The 13,523-nt window shown below is 47.3% G+C and overlaps 1 protein-coding gene across 1 annotated transcript in view; it reads left to right on the plus strand.

Moving 5' to 3' along the window:
- Positions 1-13,523, plus strand: part of PARD3B (par-3 family cell polarity regulator beta) — a 2,091,605-nt gene that overhangs the window by 1,016,194 nt on the left and 1,061,888 nt on the right. Inside the window, 1 exon segment of the mRNA XM_029606318.1 lies at positions 13,063-13,191. Within this exon segment, the coding sequence (XP_029462178.1) occupies positions 13,063-13,191 (129 nt within the window).

Genomic DNA, 13,523 nt, shown 5'->3' on the forward strand with positions numbered 1-13,523 from the left:
TTGGGGATCTATCTATGTGTGTATGTGTGTGTGTCTGATGGGTGCCTGCCTAGGAGTCTGGTATGTGTGAGAATTGGTATCTGCCTAGGGATCTGTGTGTGTCAGAATGCATGTCTTTCTGGGGGTCTGTCTGTGTGTGTCAGAATGGATGCTACCTGGAGATCTGTGTGTGTGAGAGAGAATGATTGGGTGCCTGCCTGGGGGTCTGTGTGTAAGAATGAATAGATGCTTGCCTGGAGGTCTGTGTGGGTGAGAACCTGTGTGTGTATGGGGGAATTTGGGGAAGTAAGAGCTTTTGTGTGCATGGGAGGGGAAAAAGTTTTAGAGCCTGTGTATGAGAGTGTGTGTGGGTGTGTATGAGAGTATGTATGTATATCTATGTGACAATGTTTGTGTGAAAGAGAGTAAAAAAGAATGAACATGCGAATGTATGTGAAAGAGAGGATAAAGTTTGTGAGTCCCTCTAGCCCCCTAATCCTCCAGAATCTCAGGATGACTGGAAATCGAGAGTTCCAGGTATGGACAGCAGGGACTTTATTTATCCTTATTAATTTTAATTATTGGGTGTTATTTGATGTGACTGCTGTTTTAAAATATTTTATTGGTGCTTGGGAAATTTAAAAAATGTATACGGCTAATAGATGTTCTATTTGTAAGTAATTCTGAAATACTTATTTTATTAGAATGATTATAATTGATCCTCATCAATATGGCTTTTGACTTTCTATTAATACTGAGCTTTTAGTCCTCTCTTACTCTGATATGTTAAGAAGAGGTCTTGACTAAGGTCAACATTTTCTCCTTGTTTCTTTAGATGTCTCTGCAGCTTTTGACACAATTGACCATGACATTCTATTTTTCCATTTGCAGGAATGTGGACTTTCTGGTACCATTCTCAACTGATTTCACTCTTACCATTCTGATTGAACTCAATCCATTAAATTTAAAAATTAATTCTCCTCTCTCAACCCCATTAAAACCGATATCCTCAAAGGATCGGCATTTTCTTCTACACTCTTCAATAGTTACCTTGCTCCCATTTGCAAAATTCTCTCCACTTTAGCTGATAGTTATAAACTCTACGCTGATGACATCCAGTTTGTTTTACGTATTCGCCCCTCAAGGCATGACACTTTAGAACATATTAATATCTGTTTTTCCTCTATTCAAAAGTGGCTAAAGTATCACAAATTATCTTTAAATATGTCCAAAACAGAGTTCCTTGCCATACATAGTCCTTATTCTTCTTTTAACATCAACACAATCACTCTTAACGATTGTTCTTTTCCTATTCAGAATCACCTTAGAAGTCTCAGTTTTATCTTAGAGAGTACTCTCTCCTTTCGCCCTCAAATCAAACATATCATTTCTCAAGGTTTCTATAGACTTCGTGTCCTGGCTGGTCTTAAAAAGCTTCTCCATCTACCTGAATTTCATACTGTTTTACAGGCCTCTGTTTTTCCTATCGTAGACTACTGCAATTCTTTGTATACAGGGTTGTCCAACATCTCTTTACGTCCATCACAGTTACAACTTATGTTTCCTAACGTGTAGCAGATGGACTCAGGACCAATGGGTATAGTGTACTCCTGATAGCAGTTGGAGACGGATCAGATTTCTAATCTGACATCAGCCCTTGTACATATACCCCTGCAGGAAGTGCAGCTCTTCAGTATTTTCCGTCTCCATAGCAGTTAGGGACTACCTGCATGCTCTCACAGCGTTAGAACAAATTCAACGGAGAAAACCCAAATTTAGAAGAAAACTTACCTCTACAGACGAGCCCCGCTCTCCTGCGGTGACACCCTCGGGTCCCTTCCCCAGTTGAGAATTCCCGAGGTGATTACCATGGTCCCTCGGAGGTAAGCCTCGGTCCGGCGGCCGATACTCGGCGGGTCCTATCCCCCAAATTTGGGCGCGGCTGAGAGGCAGCGGGTGCATCCTCGAGCGCAGCGGTGAAAGTATTTGCCCTCTCCCCCCGCAGCCAGAGACCGCCCGGAACGAAACCGGGAAGCGCCGAAGACAAGGTAAGGTAGAAATCTTCTTTAAAGACTCCGGTCTCCAAGGTTCAAGGAGTCACACAGGTCACCGGCTGTGACCATTGCCACCAGGTTGATCTGCCCTAGCAGGGCTAGGCCCCTTTTAGATCCAAGGGTCCTCCCACGTGGAGATCCTCCGAGGCGGTCGCCATATTGACCGTGTGGTCGCCGTCGCCATTTTGGCTCTATTCGCTACTCTGTCCGACGTCTCAATCCGGGTGTACAAGGCTATCCAGGCGCACAAAATACATGTGCGCATAAAGTTACACGCACAAGTACCGTGCGCACAAGATACGCACGTATCACGCGCTTACTGGGCCGGGCGCACACACAACCCGCACGCACATCTTCTTCGCACCGGAGCGCATAAAGATTTACGTGCCTATATCCATGGCACCACCGGAAACGGAGCTCAAGGCTCAAGGCCTCTGTCCAGCATGCCACATCAGAGCCGCACAACACGAAGAGGCCAACGCCCTGTGTGACAAGTGAGAAGAGGCCCTGGAAGATCCAGCCCAGGGCCAGTCCCACCCAGGGCCGAGTACTAGCTACTCAAAGAGTACCCAGGACCTATCAAATTCCAGCGGGACACCCCCTCAAATGAGGACCCCCAGGGACACAGCGCCCCTTAGCTTGGACCCAGCATCTATCTCATGGGTGGAATTCTTTAAAGGCCTACACACCTTCGTTCACATGCAGACGGAGCCTCCGGCAAAACAGCCACAGCCTCCACCAGAAGACCTTTACGCTCCAGGCCCCTCTAGGCTCAGACAAATGAATCCACCGCCCAGAAGTCCCACCTACAGGGACACGGACAAATCGGAGGAGGAATCAGAACCCCTGGAAGAGGGTGAACTCCCCCCGGGGACAGAGCCTCACTGGACCATGAGATGCTTCTTCACCAAGGGCGAGCTCCCAGACCTGATCTCCCACAGCCTGAAGGAGCTTGCTATCCTGGGCACAAGTGCTTCGGGGGAGTCTAAGATGAATCCCCTGCTAGAGGGACTCTGCCAGACCTCCCGCCATTTCCCTCTGTTACAAGCTGTCCAGCAGCTAATTGACCTGGAATGGAATGCTCCAGAGTCTACATTCAAAGTGGGACAGGCTATGGCAGCCATGTACCCTCTGGACCCGGCAGCCAAAGACCTTCTGACATGCCCAAAAGTGTGGATGCCATGGCCTGCGTGGTCTCAAAGCGCACTACTATCCCAGTGGAGGGAGGTGTAGTACTCAAAGATGCTCACGACCGACGTCTGGAAACCATCCTTAAACAGTCCTTTGACGCCGCCGCTATGTTGCTACAAATAGCGGCCTGCTGCACCGTGGTGTCACGTGCCTGCCTATCACAGACCAGGAGCAACATCCCTGGGGAAGCCATGGAACCAGCAGTATCATTCCTTGCGGATGCCGCTTCCGATCTGGTGCGCACAGCGGCCAGAGGAGTGTCATCAGCTGTGGCAGCCAGGAGGCAACTCTGGCTCCAAAGCTGGTCGGCCGACGCATCTTCCAAAACACGACTCACAAGGATGCCCTTCAAAGGATCCATCCTGTTCGGCAGCGAACTAGAGAAACTGGCTAACAAATGGGGCAAGTCCCCATTGCTGCGACTACTGGAGGACAGGAATAAGAAAAACCAGCGACCCTTCCCCTGATCTTCCAGGGTCAGAAAATCACAGCACTTCAATCCATACAGAAACACCTATGAAGCACCTCATCCTACAGGCAGGAACCAGTCCTTTTGGAACAAGCACAACAAAAAGGGAACCAGCTCGGGCCCCGGCCCCAACTGCACCCCACAATGAGATTCGGCCGACCCGTCCAAAGGAAGAAGCCATAGGGAGCACACTTGCCCTATTCTACCACAGATGGGTCAAGATAACTTCGGACAAGTGGGTCCTAACCATCATTCAAGAGAGATACTACCTGGACTTCCTCCGAACCCCTCAGGACAAGTTCGTGGAATCACCCTGCCACGACCCCTCCAAGAGGGTGGCAGTGGAGGCTACTCTGACCAGATTAATGGCCCTAGAGGCCATAACCCCAGTGCGTCCACAACAAATAAATACTGGGCCTTATTCCATTTATTTTATCATCCCCAAGAAAGAGGGAACGTTCAGACCCATCCTGGACCTCAATCTGTCAACCGCCACCTGAGGATCCCCCGCTTCCGCATGAAAACCCTACGCTCTGTAATAAGGGCGATACAACCAGGAGAGTTCCTCACATTCCTAGATCTGTCGGAAGCCTACCTACACATTCCGATCCATCAAGAACATCAGCGCTTCCTTCGCTTCAAAATCCTGGACCATCACTACCTGTTCCGGGCATTACTCTTCGGGTTAGCCACAGCACCCCGGACGTTCACCAAGATGATAGTGGTGGTGGCAGCAACACTGAGGAAGGAAGGAATCCTTGTACACTCTTACCTAGACAATTGGTTGATCAGGGCAAAATCCGCAGAGGAAATCCGCCAGGCAACCAGCAGAGTCAAGACTCTGCTGGAGAGCCTCGGATGGGTGGTCAATACAAACAAGAGCTGTCTACAGCTGTATCGCTCCATGGTGAGACCGCACCTTGAATATTGTGTACAATTCTGGTCGCCGCATCTCAAAAAAGATATAATTGCGATGGAGAATGTACAGAGAAGGGTTACCAAAATGATAAAAGGAATGGAACAACTCCCCTATGAGGAAAGACTAAAGAGGTTAGGACTTTTCAGCTTGGAGAAGAGACGACTGAGGGGGGATATGATAGAGGTGTTTAAAATCATGAGAGGTCTAGAACGGGCAGATGTGAATCGGTTATTTACTCTTTCGGATAGTAGAAAGACTAGGGGTCACTCCATGAAGTTAGCATGGGGCACATTTAAAACTAATCGGAGAAAGTTATTTTTTACTCAACGCACAATTAAACTCTGGAATTTGTTGCCAGAGGATGTGGTTAGTGCAGTTAGTATAGCTGTGTTTAAAAAAGGATTGGATAGGTTCTTGGAGGAGAAGTCCATTACCTGCTATTAAGTTCACTTAGAGAATAGCCACTGCCATTAGCAATGGTTACATGGAATAGACTTAGTTTTTGGGTACTTGCCAGGTTCTTATGGCCTGGATTGGCCACTGTTGGAAACAGGATGCTGGGCTTGATGAACACTTGGTCTGACCCAGTATGGCATTTTCTTATGTTCTTATGTTCTCAGACTCTAGAATACTTAGGAGTCCGATTCAACACCAAGGAAGACAAGGTCATCCTGACACTGACGAGGAGATTAAAACTGATGAACCAGTTGCGAACCCTGCTGAGTGAACCTTGCCCTAAAGCATGGGATTACCTACAAGTCTTCGGTCTCATGGCATCCACACTGGAAGTAGTACCATGGGCATGAGCTCATATGAGGACCCTACAGCGCTCACTCCTATCGCGATGGAGCCCACTGTCTCAAAACTACACCGTACGTCTATTGCTAACGGGGAAAGTCCAAACCCAACTAAAGTGGTGGCTACAAGACGGCCACCTGAGCCAGGGAAAGAAACTATCCTCACCGGCCTGGATCCTGCTCACCACGGACGCCAGCCTACGAGGATGGGGAGCAAACTGCGAAGAGCTAACCGCCCAAGGGCAGTGGAATGCAGAAGTCAGGGTGGAACATCAATCACCTAGAAGCCCGGCAGTCAGACTAGCCTGCCTACGGTTTGGTCACAGACTCCGAGACAAAGCGGTCAGGGTAATGTCGGACAATGCCACAACAGTGGCCTACATCAACCATCAGGGAGGAACCAGAACCCAACAGGTGTCTCTGGAAATAGACCCCCTAATGTTGTGGGTGGAAGGGAACCTCCAGGAGATCTCGGTTGTCCATATCGCCGGGAAAGACAACATCACGGCAGATTACCTCAGCAGAGAAAGTCTGGACTCAGGAGAATGGAAGCTGTCAACCATAGCATTCCAACTGATAGTGAAGCGTTGGGGAACACCAACCATGGACCTGCTGGCAAACCGATCCAAAGCCCAAGTACCCAATTACTTCAGCCGCAGGTGAGAACCTCAGTCCCAGGGCATCGATACCCTGGTACAGACATGGCCACAGGAGACTCTGCTAAATGCGTTTCCACCGTGGCCCCTACTAGGTGCGATCATTCACAAGATAAGTCTACACAGGGGGCCAGTACTTCTTGTGGCCCCGGACTTGTCAAGAAGACCATGGTATGCAGACATGCGAAGATTACTGACAGGGAACACCCTGCCACTACCTCCACACAGAGACCTACTCCAACAGGGACCGATCCTCCACGAGGACCCAGCTCGATTCTCTCTTACGGTCTGGCCAGTGAGAAGGCTCACCTGAGAAAGAGCGGATAATCGGGGGCTGTAATCGACACCCTACTCCGAGCACCCAAGCTCTCCACATCTCTAACATACATAAGGGTTTGGAGAGTATTCGAAGCCTGGTGCAAGGACCACAATATCATACCTCGCTCAGGCAAAATTCCTGCAGTCTTGGAATTCCTACAGAACGGCCTACAGATGGGATTGTCCCCTCAACTCCATCAAGGTACAGGTGGACGCATTGTCATGCTACGGCAGCAAGAACGAAGGCGGCAGCATAGCTTCTCACCCGGATGTCTCCCGCTTCCTGAAAGGAGTTAAGCACATCCGACCACCCCCTAAAGTGGCCGGTACCTCTTTGGAACCTCAACCTGGTCCTGGAATTTTTAGCAGGAGCCTCGTTCAGACCTCTCCGCGGCCTGTCTCTCCGACTATTAACATTGAAAACAGCCTTCCTGCTGGCAGTCTGTTCAGCCCTTCTCATATCCGAGCTGCAAGCACTATCCTGCCGTGAGCCATTTCTCAGGCTCACCCCTGGAACCATCCAGTTACGTATGGTTCCCTTGTTCCTCCCCAAAGTTCCTACCATCGCCAGATGAACTTAAGAATTCGGAAGAGGCCAAAAGTCTACGCCACCTCAACGTCGGCAGACTCCTGGCCAGATACCTGGAAATGTCAGAATCCGTACGAAAGATGGACCACCTGTTCATCTTTCGCAGCGGGAAGAAGCAAGGGGAAGTGGCCTCACGAGCAACCATAGCCCGCTGGATCAAAGAAGTCATCAAGGCAGCCTACGTAGAAGAAGGCAAACCACCACCTCTACAAATCAAGGCCCATTCTACAAGGGGCCAAGCAGCGTCCTGGGCAGAAACCAAGATGCTATCACCCACCGAGATCTGCAGGGTGGCGAAATTGTCCTCCATCCACACCTTTTCCAGGTTTTACGCCTGGATGTTCTATCCCGGGAGGACACAGCATTCACAAGGGCAGTACTATGTGGATCACAGGCAGCCTCCCACCCGGTTCAGGAGTAGCTTTCATACATCCCATTGGTCCTGGGTCCATCTGCTACATGCTAGGAAATGGAGAAATTACTTACCTGATAATTTCGTTTTCCTTAGTGTAGACAGATGGACTCAGCATCCCACCAACGGCTGCCGTTACTCTGGAAATTCTCGGGGGACAGCTCTGAGAGCGAGGCAATCAAGGGTAAGCCATGCTTTCCTTCAATCTAGGACACCCACCCTACCGAGTGTCAACGTTTCCCGGTTGAGGGCTCTGGTGGTCTCCAGCTATAGCCAATTCAAGTAATTCAAGTTTATCAAGTTAAAATTATCCAAAATTAGTCAGTCACAAATATATCCACAATGCTTTTCGAGGAGAATACTGAAGAGCTGCACTTCCTGCAGGGGTATATGTACTAGGGCTGACGTCAGATTGAAATCTGATCCGTCTCCAACTGCTATCAGGAGTACACTAAACCCATTGGTCCTGAGTCCATCTGTCTACACTAAGGAAAATGAAATTATCAGGTAAGTAATTTCTCCATTCTGTGTGTCTTGAACTAGTAGTGGGCCCTTGGGTGGTGGCGAGTGAAGACTACGCCCACAGGGAGGAGCCCTGTGGGCCCTTACCAAAACAGGCAAGGTCTCAGCAGTGATGGACAACAGAGGAAATAACGTTATTATACAGCAATGTATATCCGAAGAGTGAAGCAAAAGAGTCAATACTGTGACTGGTCAGTCCAGTAGTAATCTGCAGCACGGAGTGGTCCAGTGAATACCTTCTCTAGGCTTAGCTTGTGCTGGCAATCCCGGTAGTGGTCCGCAGCGCAGGATAGGCCGGAGGCCGCTGGTATAGTTGCACAAGACAAGAGGGATCCGGAGGTGGCCCACAAGCGGGGTAACCCGAGAATCCATGCCACAGAGGTAGTGTACTCACTCTGGTACTGTAGAGGCAGATGGAGAACAGGCACCGAGGATGACTGGAGCAGGAACAGCCAGAGTCATCTGAGAATGATACAGGAACTCACAACTAAACTTATCTGCACACTTGCTGTCTGGTGTAAGATGAAACAATCACATTACATCTACTTTACTTGACCTACACTGGCCTGCAATTCATGAAAGAATTAAATACAAGCTCGACATGATAATTTTCAAAATGCTAAATGATCAAACATGCCATTGGGCCAATGCCATTTTGCAATTTTATCAACCTAAGAGATCATTGCACACTTCCCAACATGTCCTCCTTGAGATTCTAACTCCAAGAGTTGCTAAACTCCAAGTTACCCAAGAATGTGCCTTTTATGTTGCAGGGCCCACACTCTGGAATTCTTTTCTCATTGACATTAGACAATGTGAATCCATTAAGAGCTTCAGAAAACAAGTTCAAACTTTTCTTTTTAACCTTGCCGATTTTTTAGTTCGTTATTTTATTGATTTTTTGATATGTTTATTCTTTTTAGTTATGTGCTATATTAAGTTATTTATTTTTTTATTCTTTGACCTTGGATTTGTAATTTTATATTACGATTGTACTCTTGTTCATCACCTATTCCTTTTAGTGTTAGGCGATTTATAAATAATAATAAATGTAAATGATGCTGTATGTTTCTTGATTTTATTGTTTTATGAAGAATGTTGATTCTGTTTTTCTATTGTTACATACTAAATCTGGCTTCTTGGGGTTTCCATTTTAGTTTATGTCTGCCTATTGCTGGTTCTGGAAGATCGGACGGACCTTGTGTCCGGACGGTCAATATAATAGGGGCCCAGTCCATTCGCGTGGCTGGTGTGGGGGAGGGGGGGGGGGAGGGTTTAGGAAGCGGGGGGATAGGGGAGGGGGGGTGGGGGAGACGGCGCGCGACGAAGCAAAAGTCAAAGGGAGCGCGGGACGGCTGGGGGAGGGGGGGGGGGTTGCAGGGAAGGGAGGGATAGAGCATGTGCGCGCGACGAGACGCGTTGAGGCAGGGGATTGGGCCGGGGAATCGACACGCATCGCGGCGGTTAGGGATTGGTTAGGGGAGATTTGAATGGTGGGGTAAGTTTGGGGAGGAGACGAGCGGGGGGGGGTTATTGGCGCGTGAGCAAGCGGAGCGACGGGCGTGTTGTTTGACCCTCCCACCCTCCCATTTTTTCTTAGTCAGGGTTATTGGTGGGCGAGGTGGGGGTAGAGGGTTGTCGCAGCTGGGGGGGGGAGGTAATTGAGGCGGTTGGCCCGAGCCTGATCAGCTTCTTTATGGTTTATGTTAAATGGATTTTGGCAACAAGCACGCGAGGATTGACAACTAGGGGTTGTCGTTGGGAGGCTCGGCTCCTTGCCGGATGGTGGCGGGAGCGGATTGGCCAGACCCCTGGCAAGTGGGTAGCGGGGGTCCACCCAGGTTGGCTCCTTGCCAGAGTGAGGCGGGAGTTTATCCTGGAGTGTGAGGGGCCATACGAGCAAGCAGTGAAGGTTGGTCAAGCTATCCTGCCGGAAGGTGGCGGATGGTTGGTGGTGGGGCTTGGGAATGCTAAAATTCGTGTTGTTTGTTAACTGTGTTATAAGGCTCGGGTCAAGTGTTGATTAAAGCTGCGGCCTTGTTTTTCCCAAGATAATGTCTCAGAGAATTTATTTGTTTGTATATGAATGGGTGTGAGTGAATGCAGTACTGGATGCCCATATTATAATTTGTGATCCTTTATTCTGTATTTGGTAAGTGTCTGCCTCTGTTCTATGCATGTGACCAAGGTGAGAGATTCTGCTAACATGTAGTGTGTGTGTAGGGATATATAGCAATTGGGTTTGTTTCATTTCTCCAGTAAGTGCTGTATTGGTATTCTGGGACCCAGTGTAATATTTACAGTACTGCTATTTCACAAATATGGTTCATATTGTTTGAGTTCTTGGTGTTACTTGGTGTTACTACTGTTATGTTATGATATGTTTGCTGTATATATTTTGAGTGTCTTTTTTGTGGGGTTTTGTGTTAGTTTACAATGAGACTGGCAGTATAAGGAGTTTGTGCTGCTACTTCTGTGAACTGCGTGTCTGGATGTGGTATGGTATTTGCCTATCTGCCTCTTTGTATGTCATTGCTCCTTTCAGCAACCTGAAGAGAATCAAAACTGGAATTTTGAGCTTCTGGTTGGCAGTGTAATTGCCTGCTATTTGGGAAATGGTTCAACAGCTGATTGGTTGGTGAATACTTTTGACATCTATCTATCTATAAAACATACTCAATGTAACCCAACTTTGGTGGGTAAGGACCCCAACAAATTGTATGGATGGAAGTGGGGAGCCATGGCTTATAAAGTTTGCTCACCCAGGTCTATAAGTCAAATTGAGTCATTGCTATTTCTAAAATTACACACTTTCATTTCTTATACTTTTTTGATAATCTGGAATTGGAGTTGGGGGGGGGGGGGGGTGGTGTCACAGGACCAAGAAGGAGGGAGAAAGCAAAGTTTCAACCCTAGTGGTAACTTACACATAGTGGGCCAGATTTTATAACATGCGCGCGGGCATAGATTTGTTCGCGCAACCCGGCGCAAACAAATCTACGCCCGATTTTATAACTTGCGCGCGCTGCCACGTGCATGTTATAAAATCCAGGGTCAGCACGCACAGGGGGGTGCACAATTGTGCAACCTGCGCGCGCCAAGCCGAGCAGCCTGCCTACGTTCCCTCCCAGGCCACTCCGAAATGGGAGCAGCCTCAGAGGGAACTGTCCTTCCGCACCCCCCACCGCACCTTCCCCTCCCTTCCCTTATCCAACCCACCCCCCAGCCTCTAACTTCCCCCCCCCCCCCATACCTTTATTGAAGAAGTTACGCGCCTGCTCTCCATCCCCCGGCCCAGTGGCTGTTCTGGAGGCCTCAGCCCGCCCCTGGCGCGTAGGGGGAGGCAAGGGTAGGTTTTCGGGGGTTGCGCACGTATCTTATGCACGCAATCCTTTGAAAATCTACCCCAGTTTGTGCTAGCTGAGCCATTCCAATCACAAGACTGAAAGGAAAAAAAAATCTAAACATTCCCAGTGAATTTGAGGATTTCAAACTGTAGCCTCTACTTTGGCGTTTAAGCTGATATATGCAGGGGACATACTCTGTTCTGGGACCAAGTCTATGCACACAGTCACACAGTCTATTCAGCCACACGAGATGGTTTCTCCGAATTGTAGGGAAGGCGAAACCTCCAGGCCTGAAAGCGCAGGTGGAATGCACCTATCTCTCTCCTCCTCCCGGGTGTACTCGCAGTCTTTGGAATGCTGCAGTATCTCTGTGCTAGTAACCATGCTGGACACTCAGCTGGTGTGTTCCCAAAATGTTACTGTAGCAAATCTTCAATAATTATATTATGGCACAATCCCATACAAGGTTATAACCATACTTCATTCATAGTAACAATTCTATTTTTCTGAGTGCATGTCCCTTGAGGTAGCTGATGATAAGATGACCTTTCCTTTCAGGGTTTGGAAGATGATAGTATGTGAGGGTGTTCCCTATCCAAAATATCTCCCTTCTCAAGCTAAAGAAAAATACCTGAGATTACAGTTGTTCTCTAAGTCCCATTCCCTCAGTCCTTTCTGCTCCTGGGTAGAGACTCCAATGTGAGGTCTCTAACTAAACTCCCTTTTCACTCCCCACTTTTTTCTTAGATGTTGAAGATGGATCTGTGTTTGAAAGTCCCAACATGCAGCAAATAAATGAGATCCTCAATCCCATCTCCTGGGCAGGAAGGATGGTCAAAACATCTTCCCAAACAAAAATATTTTCAAACATCAGGAATACTTGTGACAAATCACTACTGTCCCTCCACATGTTGCAGAGAGAGAGCAGCAGGACTTATCCCTGACCTCCTCCAGGCAGAGATTCATCACAATCCCAATCCCAAAATAACTCTAGCTGTTTGAATGCCTCTGATCATTTAAATTTATTGTAATTCACCTTGAGACCAAATTTTGGTAAAAAGCAAAATATAAAAAATTCATAAATAAATAATAATAATTTAAAAAATACTTACACAAAACTGAGTCAAGCTGTGCCACACTGGTTGGGTACTAAATAGGGATGTCTCTCTCCCTTTCTCCAGGGTATCTAACCGTGAGGCCTAGATTGGGAGATGAGGGAATTCAAAAAAATGAACCCTCCTACTTCCTCAAAATCAAACTAAAAATGCACACTACTCTGTGCACCCTCCCACTGTTATGTAGGTGGGAGATACATTCCCAGCCCCTTAAGAAGGAAGTGCTGGTTAGGAATGTATGCCCATCCTCACTTCTTCTCCTAAAGTCTGAGCTAGGGATACCTACCGAACACTGAGGGGATATCTACGTGAAGGTGATATTTGCTAGCTTTAGGCATGCATGAAAACAAATTTGGGGAGGTAATGTTAGTTTAAAAACAGTAATATAATTTGAAAGTGTTAAATTGAATTACTTCCACAGCAGTCTAGGGATCATGCATATACATCATTACAAAATTATCCTCATCTTCACTACCTTTAATCTATAAGTCCACATGCTAAGTGTTCTTTCCGTAGCTTTTTCCAGTAGTGTGTGCTAGGCCTTGTTGGCTCTCATTACCTATGAAGTAGTCTGCAGATTTTTTCTTTTTGTCACTTTGTAAACCCCACAAGCAGTGCTGTGATAAATGAAGAGCTAATGCTTTACAGTCTAGCATGCAGTTAGTGTCACAATTTTTCTGATTGCTTCCATTAGGTGAACGGCAGGGATATCACTGGTAAGACGCAGGAGGAGTTGGTGGCCATGCTTCGCAGTACTAAACAAGGAGATACTGTTTCTATGATGGTTGCTCGGCAGGAGGAAGCCTTCTTACCTCGAGAGCTGGTAAAATCTTTTTCATAAGTCTGAACAAACAAATACTGTCGTGCTTTTAAAAATAACCTACTCCATGTAAACTCTTGTGAAAAGCAATTGAAAAGGGCTATGGATATAATGTATGCTAGCAACAAAAATGATTTACTTTCATTCCATGAAATCTGATTTTCATCTCTCTAGTGGCATTATAAGCATAAATCACAGTAAGGGATGTTACTTTGCCATATGTGTCATTCAGGTCATATTACGTATGATTCATGAAGAAATCCATGACTATGTTTAATTTCTTGAAAATGTGTATGCAACACAAAAGTCTGTGAGAGTCGTAAAATGAATCTTGA

The sequence above is a fragment of the Rhinatrema bivittatum genome, chromosome 6, assembly GCF_901001135.1.
Source record: "Rhinatrema bivittatum chromosome 6, aRhiBiv1.1, whole genome shotgun sequence".
NCBI classification, from domain to species: Eukaryota; Metazoa; Chordata; class Amphibia; order Gymnophiona; family Rhinatrematidae; genus Rhinatrema; species Rhinatrema bivittatum.